Consider the following 17740-nt stretch of genomic DNA (forward strand, 5'->3'; position numbering starts at 1 on the left):
GTCTGTAGGCCAAAATGAATCTCATTTATGACAAGTTTTTTAAAAAGTAGCCTGGCTTCCTCCCCAAATACCTGACAATTTCTTACCTGTCCCCAAGCATACAAGTTATTGTGCGTCTGAGATGGGTTCACTTTGGACAAAAGGAATCGAGCCTTTAAAAAAAAAAAAAAAAAAAAAAAGAATTAAAAGTACAATATTAATGTACTAGAGAAAAAAATGTTTTTACGTTTCTTTCATTAAATTAGATATAGTTTTAATGCACAGGAACTCATTTCTTTAGCTTAAGCCCAATAGCTCTCCATTTATTAGGGTTCAAGAAATATATGTATTTTATTTTGGTAATCCTCTACTTTTATATTAACGTATTTTGACCTTTCATTTAAAAAGAAGTCATGTTTGAAAGTTTATGTGTATGTCAATTTATGTCACCACATAAAATATTAACCATGATGTTTGGATTTACAGCCATAAAAACAAGTCAATACCAGAGCTAGAATTCAGCTCACTCACCTGACTGCCTCCATGCTCCGTGTTAATGTAACGTGGCATTGGGAAGCGTGCTTGCAGAATTTCTTGAGCATCATCCAGTGGTGCCTGCAGAAGGTGCTTGAAGTTTTCATACTCAGGCATGTCCTGGTACCCGGCTTTACGCCACTGGGCTATGGTCTACACCAAAACAAACAAACCAAAACTATTGTAGAAACACTGAAACAACTGCCTTCTTTGACACTTTTGACATACTAACACTAGCTCCCACCCAACCTGGGTCCCCAGAACTTGTTTCCAGTGAAAATATCTTATTTAAGAATGATAAGTTTCAGAGGTAAACAAAGTGGAGCTGACTAGAAGCATGAGTCAGCAAAGAAGTGCACCCAGGACACCCCACCTCCGCAGTTCTCCCAGAAGTGTCAGAGTCATCAGTCGTACCTCCTCTTCCCTTCCTAAGTATAAACATCAACTAGCTAAAACACCAGGGATTAGTTGTCCCAAGATGCCCTTCCTTTCCACTTCCACTGCTATCACTCAGCCTAGCATCTCAATTCCTCACATCTGGCAGGGAAAGGGATTTGTAGGCTGCCTGCATAGAATCCATTCCCCTTCTCTTGCCTATCAGCACAAGCTGTACACTCTCTTCCAGGGCATAACAATCATACAGACCTGGTAGGATTGACCCCATCCCCAACCTCTGCTCCCGTGGGCTCTGAGCGGAGATGCTCCAAGTATGGGACTTAGGCTATGAGTAGAAGGCAATATACTAAAGTGTGGAAAGTAAAGACTGTCTCCCCAACGAGGCTAACCACTTTGTGTGTCATTCTTTTGTTTATTCCTATCAGCAACTGGTCTAGGAAATATCTTGAATACACAGAAAACAAAAAAATATGTGTTGATTATTTTTATAAATAAGCTTAAGTGTTTTCACACATAAACTGTTAATCTGATACCAGAAAGAGGATTCTCTTTAGACACTCTTCTGCAGCCTTTTCTCCCTTCTCAAGAGTTTCCAGAACTTAATTTTTTGACTGGTGGCCTGGACAAAATGACCATAAGCTCACTTGGGTGCAAGAGTGCCTGAGAACACCAACAACCAACAGACTTAGGACTTTTGGAGGGTGAGAATGATGTCATCCTCTTTGTCATTAGAACCAATCACTTGCACACAGAAGGTACTCATGAATGAGTGAACGAATAGGACCTGGGGCTGCCTATAAGGGATGAGCTGAAGGCAAAGAAAGTTATGTTGTGATTACTGCTCCTAAAAGTACCAGTGGGAACAGCAGCTGGTCACCACTGGCTCTTGGTCTAGGACTATCACTGATGGCTTATCATCTGTGGGTGAGTGGCAAGCAGACTGGGTATTAATATGCTGAAAAAAGTTTAAAGTTATAAAATGCCTGTTAGTATTAGAAAACAAATTTTCTAAGTTATTAAAGGAATTCTGAAACACAATTTGTATCTTTTCAGGACATCTGAAATCACTTCTAATACATACACACTAGGAAGTCAAGTCAACCACCAAAGCAATTTACTGCCGGTAAAGAATGTACAATAGAAGAAAAAGAATATAACACTGAATATAATGCTCGGTTAAATGATTTTCTTCAGAGGAGCCATTCCCTTTCATAGGGCATGAACCTCTTTGAGAAAAAAATGGACTCTGCCCTGACAGCTAACCATAGCCATCCACAGACCCAGCGTTAAGGTTCACTGTGCCACAGTATTTCTAAGAAAAACTTTACTCTCAAACGTATGAGTGTTTACTAGTAACTCTAACATAACTCTGAAAGGGTAGTAGTGTGTATAAAGTTTACTGAGGAAAAGTAATTGATCTTGCCTGACAACTCAGAAAGCAATATAGTAATTTAAAGAGACTACCTGAGATTTACTTACAACAAATGCTATTAATATTATTAATAAATATCTCAGGGACCTGAAAAAAGACTTCATTCACTAGAATAAAAGCCACTATACTCATTATAATAAACTGTGGGTTTTCCAAGCCCAGATTCTTGTTTCAAATGCATAAAGCCTAAATTAAGGAGAAAGTAAAAACAATAGTAAGAAAAGAAATATCATCTTACCTCACCAAGATAAATGACAATTTGGAAGAAAGTATCCATCAGCAAAATTCTATCAGCTAGAATACTGCTGCTGTCCAATAGTACTGGCTGAAAAAAAAAGGGAGAGAAATGGCATTGGTCTTTCCTCTGTTCCCACATGGCCAGAACAGCTATAAGGGACTCTTACAAATGGCACCGGGTGCAATGGCTCTCCTTCTCCTTCAGGTCACATTTCTATTTTCTGCTTCCTGACTCAGTTTTAAGTTTCAACTTTACAGAAGAAAGAGGCTCCAAATAATCTCTCATCATTTGGGAAGGAAGATTGACATCATTTGCTCTAGGAACCAAAAGTTGTTCCAAACATTCTCAGTTTTATGCTAGAAATGTATTTTATGTATCAGTGAGACACATTCTCTTAAATCTACTACAGCTGTAGATGACAGGTAACAGGGTTGCCTATATGAAAAAGTACATCTTTTAATACAAGTTTTGAAAGTTTACTACAAAATACATTTTTTAATGATTTTTATTTTAATAATAAAAGTAACATACTCATTAAAAAAAAAACTGAACCCAAGTACAATGAATACAGTTTGGTTTATTTCCATATAGCTTTTGATTCTTGCAGGCTTTTTAGAAAACGTAATCTAGAAAAGTTTCTATTTTGATTTTTTTCATATAATATTTGAACATAAAGATTTATCTATTTTACTATGTTAAATAAACTTTGTGAATATTTCTTAGGTCTTCCTACTGTTGAACATTTGGATTGTTTTCTGATTTTCTATTCTAATAGTTCTTTTACTATTTCTTTGAACAAATCTTTTTCTGTATATAGGAGTATTTTCTTCAGATACAAGACATGGAATTACTACTGGGTCAAAGTATTTGAACAAACTGAAAAAAGTACTATGTATTTTTAAGTGTTTTTTAAGTCCCTTTCACAGATTGTAGCTTTACATGCCCATGACTTTTTCTTATGCATATTTTTAAGACTCAGGAATAATGTTAAATTACTATAAAGACTCAACGTTTTTTTTTTTACAGTTTTGCTTTAAGAATAAATTTGTTAGAAAAAAAACAGTATGTAGTAGATGATTCCAATTCTGAAAAAAGCATTCACATGAAGCCTTACCTCTGGTGGTCCATGGAACGAATAGGAGTAGAGAATGGGCTGGATCATGATGAGGGACTGGGTCAGATCCTGTCGGGCAAAATGGTGTCTGTAATACGACGACTCATCAGGACTGTTGTTAAACACTTGAAGAAATGGAGATCTTCTAAGATGGAACATGAACTGCATTCACAATGAAAAAGAGATAAATGCATATTGCTGTAACCTTCTTATATACCTAGCAAGTAGACTCGCCTTAGGTCACTGAAACAGGAGAATACAGACTATAATAAAAACAACCTGTTCATAAAACAGAGAGTAAAATGGTGATACCAGAGGCTGGGAAAATGGGAAATGTAAAGTTGTTTAATGAGTATAGCATTTTAGCTTTGCAAGATAACAAAGTTCTGGAGAGCTATTGCACAGTAATGTGAACATACCTCAGTACTGAACAGTAAACTTAAAAATGATTAAGATTGTAAATTTTAGGTTTTTTACAATTAGAATTCTTAAAAATTATTTTAAAAGAGTAAGGGGAACCTCTGGGTATGTCAAAGCTTCCAGATGAAATGGGAAAGGCAAAGAAGTGTTTATTTCTGGAGTCACTGAGCCAGGCTGCAGAGATGGAATGTCCGCTCTCAAAGGGGTCAGGGTTCAATGGAGAAAAGTCATTCTTGGGGGAGCATAGTATGAACTCCAGTACAGGAAAGTACTGCTTACAGTGGGGTGAGAGTGGATGGGAGCAGGAGACTTCCCAAAGCCACTTAAGTCTGAAAGACATCTATGAAGCCAGAGGGCCAGGGAGAGGAGACTCCAAGCACATTAACAGCAAATGAGAAGTTAGAGAGCTCAGATACAGGCTAGTCTGTTGGAAAAGTCCCGGGCAAAAGATTGCAAACCACTTCTCCAGACCGACACCTTCCTTCTAAAGAGGAAACCAATATCCACAGGGGTCTAGGACATCATCCAAATTCAGAAGCAAAAGAGCCAGTGCTGGAAGTTGGCCCTGACTTTGGCTCATCCCACAATGCTGCACAGGCTCAACTGCCCAGGTACAGGCCTGTGAAGGGTGTATATCAGAGACCACAGAGCCTTATCCTGAGCTAGGGGTCAAGTGAGGTCGTGATCTCTGAGAACACTTTTAACCCTGAATCCAAGCTATACAAGTTCAGGACTGAAACTGTTGTCCACTTTCCAAAGCAAATATTTGAAAGGATAACACACATTTGGATATGTAAGTCCTCATGAATTTTATTTAAAAATGAAAGTTTGCTTCTATTTATTCCTCATAAAGGCTCACCTGAGGGAAGAAAAAATAAAGTTGAGTTTGCTTCCAGTTCTGAAAAAGCCACACCGGTGGATGGCCCAACCTGAAAAGTCCCAGGCCCCAGCTGTGGAGCTGGCTCACATTTACTAAGCGCTAAACACTTGACTGGCCTCAGCTCATGTACTCCTCACAGCCTCTCAATAAGTCAAGCTCTAGTTTCCTCATTTACAGATGATGCAAGTTCACAAAGTTAAATACCCAGATCCCTGAAAGCAGCTTCATGCTCTCCACTTACCTCTCCTTTCTCTTGTCCAGTGACTCTCAAATGTATAGTTCCTGCATAGAGCAGTTATTTACTATTGATTATCCTATTGATTCCTAGTTATAATACAGCATAATAACCATGGACATATCATTAGATATCTGTCATATTAACATGGTCTCCTTTATTATATTCATCTCTCATGTGTGCTTCATTTTTTTTTGTTTGCTGCTGAGGTGACCCAGAACTTCTACAAATTACAGATTCTATTGTGGCCTTATAGCAATGACCCTGTTTTGCCTTTTATACACTTATTTTCTCCTCTCTGCATGTTATCTGTCTTCTGTAGGGCTCAAGCACTGCACTGTCTTGTAGTATTCGTCTTGAAGTTAATAACCTTCATTACCTATAGCCTGAGTCTCAAAATATACCAAGTCTTCAATTTGTCCCAAGCACAGCAAGTTTTATTTCTATCATAATTTATTCTTCTATAGTTTTTTAGAAAAATATATTACTTACCTGAGGATATAGAGAGAAGGAATCTGATAACCTAAAAGAAGTGGGGTCTTCTTTGTTATACTGCCCAAACTTCTGACACTGTTGAAAAAAAATAACAAAAAGGGGGGAAAAAAACTCTAAGTTAGTGTACCTGGAAAAATTCTTGGAGTAGAATAGCTATGTTCCAATCTCAATCCTGCCATTGACTGTGAGTCCCATACCAGCACTTTTAAGGCATGGATGAACAGACACATCACCCGGAGTGTTGTTAAAATACAGATTCTGATTTGGCAGACTTAGGAGGGCCTGGAATCCTGTTTCCAGCTCCCAGGCCATGCTGGCCAAGGACTACTCTGACTAGTGAGGGGCCAGATGAGTTCTCAGGTGCCTCTTCCATAAGAAAAACATTTAATATTGTGAAGTACTACCAATTACAGATAAGCCTTTATTTTCTATCACTCTACAACTCAATTTTCTTTTTCATTTCTAAGGCAAATTTCTGAACAATGATTTTTCTTCCTGCCTTTATTTCCTCTTCATTTCAAACATTTCCTCTGGCCACTAGAGAATCAGACTGCCCAGCATCTTTAAAGAAAGCCCATCTCTGACAATCACCCTCTCCCAACCAAATCTAATGTTCTTGCACAGTTCTCATTTTCCTCCCTGTTACTATGAGCCAAGTGATCTCCCAAACTTCTGCAAACTTTCTCCTTCAGCAGTTAAAATAGTCTTTTCCTATTTTCTGTCATCTATCCAGTCCTTCTCTGCCTTCTTCAATAGCTCCTCATTTTCCTGCACCTCCTAACTGTGGGCTCCTCAGAGGTTAGTTCTTGGCCCCCTGGTCCCATCTCCATTGCTTCAGCTACAAAAGAACACTAGAGCCAGACCACTGTCATCCAAATCTCTCCCCTATATATGTCCACTGCTGACTACCTACTACAGGAGAGCTTTACTTTGGGCATACTTTGGTAAATTCACACTCAGCCAATCAAAAAATAAACTATTACATTAAAAAAGTTCATCTTCCTCCATCCTAAAGCTGTTCTCGTTTTCCATCTTCTACCTTGCTATCATTCTTGTAGTTACACACACTTAAAACCTGAGTCAACATCAACTTACTGGTTTTTGATTTCACATATAGTTTCACCAATTTTTATCAATTCTTCTTTTAGCATTCACCCTAATTTCAAACGCTCTCCCTCTTTAAATATACTGCCATCGACCTGGTTTCAGCTCCCCTGAACAGGCAAACCCCTGTACTGGTCTCCCCAACAATAGTTTTTTCATTCTCCAATTTGCCTTACATGGCAATGGTAAATGTAAACAACATTATGCTGCTGTCATACCCGTTTAGTAATCCTGCCTAAATCCTCTCTAACGTTGAAGCAATAACTTAATTTTAAAATTAAGACATTCTATAATCAAACTGCACTTCCACGGCCTCTCTCCCCACTGTACAACCTGGCCTCTGTGACAGCGGTCTTGCCAATGTCCTTGGCATAAGCCAAAGTGCCTGGCTACCTCCCACAGCCTTGGGCCCTCCCCTTGGCAAGCCTTGCCTTTTCCGCTCCACTATCCTACTTTTATAAAAAGATTTGATTCGAGGCTCACTTTCCACATGAAGCCTTTGCCAACCACTTGGACCCTTGGCTCAATTTTCAGATTGTGTTTGAAATATTGATATTCCCTGAAAAAAATGGTTCCATGAAACGGCAAGGGCAAATATAGTGCCAAACAAATTTAGATAGGTTTCTTTACTAGGCTTTCAGTGCTTTTGATCACAAATACCTGCTGTGAATGTCCAAGAAAGTAAAATTATGAGGTATGTCAATTGTCAATTTATTGCCAAATTCACCCTTTTGCCTGTTGTGAAATTGATCTGGGCTCTTTCAATATTTTTCCTTTGCCATCTGGTATAATGTTGAATTTTGTCAGGAAAAGCTGCTGGATGCAAGTGTTTGCTTCTAGGTTCCAGTGTGCAGCAGCCTTTGTGGCTTCCCCAGTGCCTGGCTCCTGGAGCACATGGCGGCCAGCAGCTACCCCACACCCTGTGTGCCTCTGATATGACACTTGCCTGTGAACAGTTTTCCTTGGCACCCCAGAGGGTGAATTTTCATCCAGTTCTGGAGGATGAATTTCTAGTTAAGCTCCTCTGGTACAACGCTATGGCAACTTCTCTGCTATGAAACTCAGTGAGCCATGTTGTGACCTTCCACCTAGGTCTAGACCAGCTGTGGGAAAAGGGGGTTCTTCCTTTGGTGCTCTATCTCTAGAATGACTACTAGAGCAGTGACTGCCCCCTTATCTTTATTCCTATTTTTTTTTTAGAGTTCCCTTTACTTCTTACCAGGCAATCCCTCCTTATTCTAATCCCCTGTTTATATAAAATTTTCTCTGTTTAAATTACTATCTAGTTTCTCTCTTCTGATTATAATCAAAATGGCACATTAGGTATATCTCCCTACACTCCCTGGGCCATGGACTCCTATTTGCAAAATAAAAATCTCTAAGATCTGGAGGGAAAACATAAGACACAGCATTCGCAGTGATTCTAAAACAACAATTAACATACACAGCTTTGCATCATTCTCTAAATGTTTTGTGTGCATTGTTTCTTCCCAACTGTAAACTAAGGTCAAGGAAAAATGCCTATTTAATATTTCTTATCACAGAATATCTAGTGTTTGGCACAGGGTAAGCAACTAATAAATTCTTACTCACTGATTGTATAAAATAATGGGTTTAAGTGAGTTTTCTTTGCTCAAAAGTAGAGCAGAGACCAAGATGGAACCTAGTGCCACTGTTCTCAACTTACCAGTCGGATGAGCTGTCGGTCCAGCCACCGTAGGACATCGGGCCCCTCCTCCGACTCAGCTCGGAACACTCCTAGCCGTGCCATCAAGACTGCTGCAGCCTCCTGGTCAAACGCTGCTTCTATGTGCTTGAGCTGACTCTGTGCATCTGCCCAACTGACAATCCAAGAGTTAGTACCACGCTTACATTTAGGAGACCAGAAAGTCAGCTCTCCATTAAGATAATGTTAAGTTCTCTTCATATAAGATAACACAGATTCAAACTGCACTGTCAGTAAGAAATCATAGGAGTTTTACAAACATTTTCATTTACCCTTATGTGATCTGTGATGGCTGGAAGCAGAAGAAAAAAATTACAGAGAACTTCTCAACATTCCATAAGACATCATACAAGTAGATACCCAAAAGGTACTTAAGTCTCCAGCCAGTGTTCTTTTCCCTAGGTCAATCTTACACAAATACAAATGTTTTCAAATTCATAAAATGACTTCTCCAGTATCATGGAGAAGAATTAGCACATATACAAAACTTTTCCACGTGAGTAATGACATAATGAACATAATTAAAAGACAACAGATAGACCAGGAACAGTTATAAGCAACAATCATCATATCCAAAATACACAAAGTTCCTGCAAATTGATAAACCAGAAATAGAAACAGGTTTTACAAAATGGGCAAGGGCTATCACAGAAGAAATACATATGGCCAATAAGCATGAAAAATGCTCAATCCACTGATAAATGGGGAAATACATACAAAAGTGAAATATTGTTCCATGTTTATATGTTAAAGATTGATAATATCCATTGTTAGAGAGGAGACAGGGCATTCTTCTTACCCTCCTGGGAAGAATACAAATTAGTTTCTTAGGAGAATAGTTTTGCAGTATCCAAAATTCCACTTCTATGAAATGACTGGAAATACTCATGGACACAAAGACCTAAAAACATGACCGCAGCATTGTGGGATTGAAGATAGGACTTGAAATAAACTTTACTAGAGGACTAAGACATCTCATCCAACACCGCGTAACATCATACAGGCATTAAAATGAATGAGACATATATATTATGTATTAGCACAGGAGATGTCCTTGACACATCGAGGAAAATTTATAAATGTACAGAAATGGGATTACAAAGTTAAATGCCAGTACAGTAACAGCACTTTACCCCTGGGGAGGGTAGGGGAGTCTTATTCTTTATATACTTATGTGCTGCTTGACTCTTTTACAAAGAGGAAGTATATCTATTAAATAATGAAAAATAATTTTGAATGAGCTTCCCCTTACTGAAAGATGATTCTTCTAGGCACATGGCCCTAGGTCTAAATGGGTTAGCCAACAATGCCCCTTCCTCCTCTTCCTCCTCCAATCAATTGAACCAGTGTGGACTGGTGAGAACCATTCAATGGAATTACAAAGATAAACTAATAGATGTTAAATTATTTCTTCATAGGAAAAACATCAGTCAGTGGCTCAACAGAAAGCAAACCAGAGCTGCTTACTTTCGGGCAATGGTAGACACACGGATGCGTCTCTGGGTGCTGGAGTGTTGATACTGCGTGACAAACTGAATGGCGCCTCTGCCTCCTTGGGGAATCGGGGCGTTGTGCTGCAGGGCAAGAGACCATAGACCTTGTTACTGTTACAGGCATGACTCAAACAGTCACAGAGCCCACTGTGCTCCTCCTAAAACAACTGACATGGAGGAGACGGTAAGGTTCTTTTGAATTTTGGATAGTACACTTAAGATCTGGGCATTTCACTATATGTAATTTTTACCTCAAAACAAATAAAAACACATTCAAATAAATACTGAACTCAATGACATGCCATATTAAAGTGTTTGGGGATGAAACAGACTAACTATAATTTGCTTTGAAATCCAAAAATAAGATGGATTGATGAATGAATAAATATGTGACAAAGTGAATACAGTAAAATGTTTATTACAGACACTAAGTGGTGAGTATATGGGTGCTCGCTATATAATTCTTTTTCCTGTATGTTTGATTTTTTTTTTAAATTAAATAAAATATTGCGAAAAGACCTGACATGCTCAAAAATTCATCAACATTATAATGGCTGGTAAAAGCCATTACTTTTCCAATGATCTTATCAGTTCAACAATAAAGTGAGGAAAGTAATTTGCTATCTGACTGACAAAACCTTGGAATTAAAGAAACCACACTAGACACGTATCAGGTTAAGCACAGGCCCAAAAAAGCATCAGTGTGCAGAGACAGAAACGAGAGGCCACCAGTCTATAATAAATCAGAAAACACAACAACACTGAGACATAAATACTCGTGAAGAAATTCAACTCACTTGATTGACTACTTCAAAGTAGATGCCAAGTGTAGATGTGGGATCCAGGCCACAGATTTTCCACTGACTAGTGCCACCAATACCAAGTTCCTAGGGGTAAGAAGAGGAATTAAAAAAACAACTAGACTTTGAAACATACATTCCATCATTCTAAAAATAGCGAGTTACACATTTTAACACATCTAATCAAAATGCAGAATACCATGCTTTGAAAGTAATGTAATTATGCATTAAGAAAGTCATGGTATTTCTTCTATACTATTTTAATTCCACCCTAAACCATACACTGTCAGCTGAGGACAGCTGATGCCGGACTGGTCTCTCATAAAGCCATGCCAAAAGCCCATGTACCTGGCCACAGAACCAGTAGTATCAAGGAGGTGATAGAGGGGAAAGGGAAAATTTTTAAGGGAAGTTACATAACGGCTCTAAGATGGAGATTGGAGAAGATGCACTCTGTTTCTTTAGTATTTCCAAAACAAGATCATGAGATAGATGGATTCATTGGTATTCATTTTCCCTTTTGGTGGCCTTTTCTAAAAGAAGCAGGTAACATCTGCTAGAAAGAGCTATACCCAGGAAAAATGGCAAAGAAGTAAAAGGAGCTTGCATGCCTTTTATATGCCATTCTCATATAAGTATTATTTTAAGCTAAAGGCAATTAAAAAAAAAAATGGTTACACAAGAGAAACTCTCTGCCCTCCCCTCTCTACCAGAAAGTGCAGAATAATTCTTAATTAGCAAAAACATGAAATGCTTTTCAGCCCAGAAACGGCATCAAAGGAATCCACAGAACAGACCTTGCTGAAACAACCTTACCTTCCATTAGTTTCCCCCATACATCTACTTTTCTATAATCTGACACCCTAGAAGCTCAAAGTCCCTTTTCTCTGTCTTGTCATTATTCTACAAATTTATTGTTCTTTTGTTAAGATGCTATATAACCCCAAGTTCTAACCTGCTCTTTGAGTTACTCATCACTGAGTATGTATGTGTGATGTGTATATGTATGGTGCAAACATTATTAAACTTATGTTTTTCTCTTCTTAATCTATCCTGTCAGTCTAATTTGCAGAGCTCTAACCAATGAATTTATGATACAGGTACACAAAAAAATTTTTTCTCCCCTACAGCTCCAAGGCCCAGCATGGCTGGTCCCAAACCCTCCAGAGCTCCAAAAGTACATTTCCTCACTAATACACAAATTCCTTATATAAGCATTTACCCTGCCTGTATCAGAGGAACTACAAAGAATTAGGCAATCAGTATTTTATAATCTCCAAGGTAATACACTGATTCAAGTAATAATAATCAATGGACACAAAAACCATTAGGTATTCATGTTGTGCTACAATCCTATTCAACCAATTTCTTGCAAATTGCAAAGGGGAAATGTGCCCTTATAATGAAAAGATGTGGGGCAGTCATCTTCGCCACATGATCGAACTCATATCCACTAACACAGGATGACCAGACCAAAGGATGACCACACCAAAGTGTCCCCTGATAAAGCACAGTACAAAGTACACAGATTACTCAGCAAGTATGCTGGACAAAAAGGTTTAGCCTGAATCTAAGCACACTTTCAAACCTAACTTCTACTTTACAGGAAATACAGGGAGAGCAGAAACATGTTAAAAACACAACTGAGAAGAAACAGGCACATCGAGAACATGGGATATTCTATTATAGAAAACACCTGGCACTGTCTCTTCAACAAATCAATGTTATTAAACAAAACAAACCAAAATCAAGCAGAAGAAAAAGAAATTAAACACTAGAAAGACCATTCTAGGTTTGAAAAGACTAAGGATAATACCAAATACAAAGCTGGTTAGAGGGTAAAAAAACTACAAAGGGCATTTGAGGGAGATATTAGGGAAAATATGGACATATTAGAAACTTGTTTCCTTAGGTTTGGTAATAATGTGGTAGAGAATATCCTCATTTTTAGAAGATGCATACTGAAGCACAGAAACACTGTCATGCAATATGCAACTTGTTTTCAAAGGTTCTGCAAAAATAAATGATAAAGCAAATACGGCAAGTAGATGATAATCAGATAAAGCAAATGTGACAAAAAATGATGACAGAGCAATTATGACAAAATGTTAATCACTGACTCTAAATAGTGGGTATACAGGAATTCATTACATTCTTCTGTAAACTTCTCTGCATGTTTGAAAACTATTTTCCTCTTCTTTGCACCCTCCATCCCCCATCTAAAAATTTCATGGCTAATGCCTACTGGATCCTAAAACAGTCAATCAGTTTGTATTAATTCATAAATTTATTTTCTTAAACTACTTCAAGAAGTGTTCATCAGGCAGATTTCAAGACTACAAAAAATATTTTGAATACGGCAGCCCTCCAAAAGCCCTGCCAGGAAATAGGGGTATAAGTCCCTCAGTGCTCTAGAGTAATGAATGACTCACCAGATGGGCTTTGGGGCAACAAACTGACTCATCCAAGGGACTACTGGAATATTATCTCAAATCACCTTGCATCTGTCAAGTTCAACAAAAGTTTTATCTAAGTAGTCGCTAAGTGAATGTTCATTGCTAATGAAGACAAAGAAAAAAATCTAGTGTGGGTGTTCATTGTGCCAGGCACTATTCTAAGTGCTTTAGTTGAACCAACTCATTTAACCCGAGTATAGAGTTCAGTATTATTACTATCTCCATTTCCCAAAGAGACACAGACTCCCAGACTGATTAAGAGCTTTGTCTAGGCTACACGGCTAGCAGTGGTAGACCTGCGTACTGATTCTACGACTGGTTCTACAGTTCACCTCCTTGTTGAGAGGAAAATGAGGGAAAGACATGGCTGTAATAACCCCAGCCCAGAACCACCCTGGACAGGCCTCATCGAACCAAATGGTTTGTCTTTTGGCAGCAAAAGTATAATTAGAGGAAGCAGGTCAGTAGCAAAGCCACCTCACCATCTAGTGGTAACTCTGTTCATATATACCCGAAATCTGTTACTGAAGGAACAAAAATGTCTACATATATGACAGTGTTATCTACTGCCCAACCCATTCAAAACGGTTGTGAGAAATGAGACAAAGGTATCATCTCTAAGGACAACAAGCACAGAGGGATTTTGCTGAATGCTTGCTTTGTGGTGAATAGAATGCTTTGTGTCTAGCTGGCACAGAGACCTAAGCATGGGTAGTGGGGTTGGGGGGACCTGGACTCTAGCTCCTCCATGTCAGCTCTAACTTTGAGCTAGATAACCTCTCTGAATCTCAGTTTCCTCTTCTCTGACCCTTAAGACATATGGACAGATGTAAATGACACTACCTCTCAGGGCTGTGGTCATCTTTAGCCATTCTCCCCTCACCAGACACCTCCAACAGGTAACACAATGCATGGTCATCACTCTCCGATATTTCTAACGGGCTAATCCCAGAGTAAAAGAGGTGAAGGTGAAGGAAAAAGTTTTCCTTACATTTTCTGACACACATGGTCCTTTCACATTCAGAGATACACAAGGACCAATGGTTCCTGCAATCTTCAGTTCTCGAGAAGTCTGAAACAAAATTATAGAAGAGGTAAAGTTAAAAATCACCGAGAACCACCCTCCTCTCACAAAAGCCAGAACTAAAGCTTAGAAGAAAAATATGGCAGCATTATCATTCCACTGAGAGAATATCGCACATGGATTATGATATACAAATGTTCTTAAAACCCTTTTCCAGGGCCACTGTGATCTGATTAAAACTTTAGCAAAATCCTCCTTTAGACACTGCATTATCTTTGTACCAACTTTAAAATTTATTGTACACACAGAAGATAACTCAACCAACAAATATTACATTTTTTTCCAAGCCCATGTACGTAGTCATAATTATTTACAATTTCTAATTAGTGAATATACTGTTTGTGTTGCTTTAAAAATACTTAATTCATGAACTCCAACATAATGACAAAGCAAATAAACACACTTAAGACTTTAAATTGGAATTCATTTTAGCAAAGTCCATTCCTTTTCATCTTTAAAAAAAAACTTAAACATCCGAGAATATTGTTTGAAGTTTAACCTAGATGATCTAATGATCATCCTCAATTCTCGAAGTAATAATTCCAATCTTATGTTCTAACAGCCCCTTTTAATGTTTTCTCATAACTAAGAATCAAATATGTAGGGTTATCAGGCCCTATACAGAAAAACAAAAACCAAATTCACAATCTGCACTATTTGAGAGCACTCCGGCTAGTCTTCAGACAGGCACTAACATAAGCCAAGGTTCTGTGCATGCAGCAGCCCATACTGATGGCTGAGGAGACACTCCATACTGCATGGTTGCCTCTGTTCTTAGCCCACCTGCCCTTCTAAGGTCTGCTGTCCTACAGCAGGACAGAACAGAGCCTGCAGAGGAGCCAGACAACTCTTTACTTAGAACATTAATAAATATACAAGCCATCCTCAAGAAGGGGTAGAATGAATATACTTTGTTGGGAACCTTTTACCTTTAGATGCCTGTGTCTAAAAGGCTGAGGCTTCCACAAGTCTATGAAATAAGAACACTATTCTTCCATTAAAGTTTAAACAATCTACAGTACCTTTACTTCCAAAGTAGCACCAAATGCCATTCGGAAATCTCCATTAAAATCTTTACTAAAAATTCTTTGGAATGTCTGCTTGAAGAGAGAAGTGTTGAAAGAATCTCCCATCACCATGTAGCCTCTAGGAAAGAAAAAAGAGTGAACACTGAGGATGAATGAAAGCCATTCAGGTGCTCCCTCAGTATTTACAAACAATAATTTTAAGAAGAAAAAGAAAAAAAAAGTCCATAAAAGTGCTACTTAAATGAAAAACAAGTTCAATTTGTACTTAAGACAGATACTATTTTGAAAACATTAAAAATAGAATGCTTTAGAAGAGTTCTGTATTTTGATCACTGTGGTGGTTATACAAATTTATAAAGATGACAGTCACAGAACTAATCATACACACATACAAAAAAATGAGTGCATGTAAAAACTGGTGAAATTCAAGTAAGGTCTTTATTGTGCCAATCTTAATTTCCTAGTTTTGACACTGTACTATACTTATGTAAGATACTACTACTGGGAGTAGCTAGATGAAAACTATGAACAGACCTCTTTGTACTATTTTTGCAATTTGTGAAACTGCAATTATTTCAAAATAAAAAGTAAACAAAACAAAACAAAAAAAAACCCTCAAAAACCCACAGGTGCAGGTTTAATAGGTCATCACTGAGAAAATATCTCCAACTCTTCTCATATGAGAAAATACCCAGGCCTGTGGGAAATCCTCTTCAGGTTAATTCATTGCCTCAAAATATTAAATCCCTGACTTTACATGAATTATTTTTTCTAATTTACAAATATCTACATTCACCTCTTTTTGAAGTTAGAGGTAAACACTGTTTAAAATTTTAGCATTTCATGTATTTGGGCAGATGAGCACAGCTTGATGCATGTTATGCATCAAGCTATTTTTCATTAAGCAGGATCTCAGAATTGGGAAGACCACAAGATTACCTGGTGCAGCTATCTCACAGTGTCTAACTCCTCCATTGACAGTGATTGCTCTTTGGCCCCACATATCCATCCTCTCCACCTTCCTTAGTTATGGGACCCATGGTTTCCTGGAATAAAGACTATTTCTCAGCCTGCCTTGCATGTGGCCATGTGACTCAGTTCTGCTTGCTGGAAGTGGCCTTTGTGATTGGGAAGGAGGGGATGTTCTTATAGGAAAGGCATGTACTTTTTTAACACCTCCTCCTTCTTGCTGTTGTCCCTTGACTAGAGCCCAGCAACCATCTTGAACAACAGCTGGTACATTAAGGTGGGGGAGCAGCATGGGAGCCTCGGACCCTGATAATGATGAAATCAATGTACCTGCCTTGACTGCCTGCCTCTAATGAGAGAGAGGAAAATCTGTTTTGGGTTATCTGTCACACACAAATTTAATCATGACTCACGCCCTCGCTCTACAAAAATATCTGCCAGGTTATCACATTATCATCTAGATTAGATTCCTCCAGGACTGGGAACTTATACCCTCCAGAGCCAGTCCAGTCCATGCTTTGACAGTGCTGACTGCTAAGAAAGGTCTTCCTTTCTTATGAATAATGAGTAAAATTCTGTCCCCAGCAGCTTCCACCACTGGTTCTAGTTCTATCCTTTGGTCGCAAGCAGAACAGATCTGATTACTTCTCTACAGAACAGGCCTGTGATTGTTGAATATAATTCTCATGTCCCAAATGCAGCATCTTTTCTAGCTCCTTCAATCACTCTCCAAATGACAGTTTCAGGTTCTTTCCATCTCTTACTGCTCCCCTTTGAACATTCATCTATACATCCCTTTTGAACTGAAACGCTCAGAAAGGAAAATGATATAATAGCAATAAGGCACGACTAGTACCAAGGAAATCAAGACTATGTATGACCTTCTTTGAAGATAATCAATTCCTATTACACAATCTAGGATCGCCCTGCCTTTGCTGGAAGTCATCTCAAACTGTTGGCTTGCTTTAGGTGAGCTATCACTAAAATCTCTAAATCTTTCTTTAAATGTCACTGTTAACACATTTCCCTGATACTAATTTGTGCAAAAGGTGATGTGACCTGAATACTAAGTCATTTAAGAGTCAAAGATCTCACTGGGAATCTGAAGAGAAATGACGGTCCCTCTCCACAGATGAAACATGCATACATATAAACTCTGGCATACAAACTCAGGGATGTTCACATATATACTAAAGCTTTTGTGTGGATGCTTCTACTCAAGAACTCCTGGAGGGTACTGGTAGGAGTTCATCTGATTAAATTGTGGCTGATACAGCTAGCATCATTTGAGACTCTATCACCTAATTGAGCTTCCGAGGACCAGCAACATCACCTGGGAGCTTGTTAGAAATGCAGA

At 38.4% G+C, this 17740-nt stretch overlaps 1 protein-coding gene across 5 annotated transcripts in view; it reads right to left on the reverse strand.

Annotated features, from left to right (window-relative positions):
* The window catches only part of SEC23B (SEC23 homolog B, COPII component), a 34406-nt gene that overhangs the window by 6519 nt on the left and 10147 nt on the right, over positions 1–17740 (reverse strand). For all 5 annotated transcript variants that reach the window (XM_039874412.1, XM_039874415.1, XM_039874416.1 and 2 more), the window contains exons 10-19: positions 15409–15532; positions 14294–14374; positions 10844–10933; positions 10021–10127; positions 8515–8668; positions 5721–5798; positions 3694–3855; positions 2580–2666; positions 511–666; positions 87–152 (exon numbers count right to left, since the gene is read on the reverse strand). In XM_039874412.1, coding sequence (XP_039730346.1) covers positions 87–152; positions 511–666; positions 2580–2666; positions 3694–3855; positions 5721–5798; positions 8515–8668; positions 10021–10127; positions 10844–10933; positions 14294–14374; positions 15409–15532 — 1105 coding nt within the window. The remainder of the gene's footprint in view (positions 1–86; positions 153–510; positions 667–2579; positions 2667–3693; positions 3856–5720; positions 5799–8514; positions 8669–10020; positions 10128–10843; positions 10934–14293; positions 14375–15408; positions 15533–17740) is intronic.

This window comes from Pteropus medius, unplaced genomic scaffold (genome assembly GCF_902729225.1).
Source record: "Pteropus medius unplaced genomic scaffold, Ma_sr-lr_union100, whole genome shotgun sequence".
Taxonomy (NCBI): Eukaryota; Metazoa; Chordata; class Mammalia; order Chiroptera; family Pteropodidae; genus Pteropus; species Pteropus medius.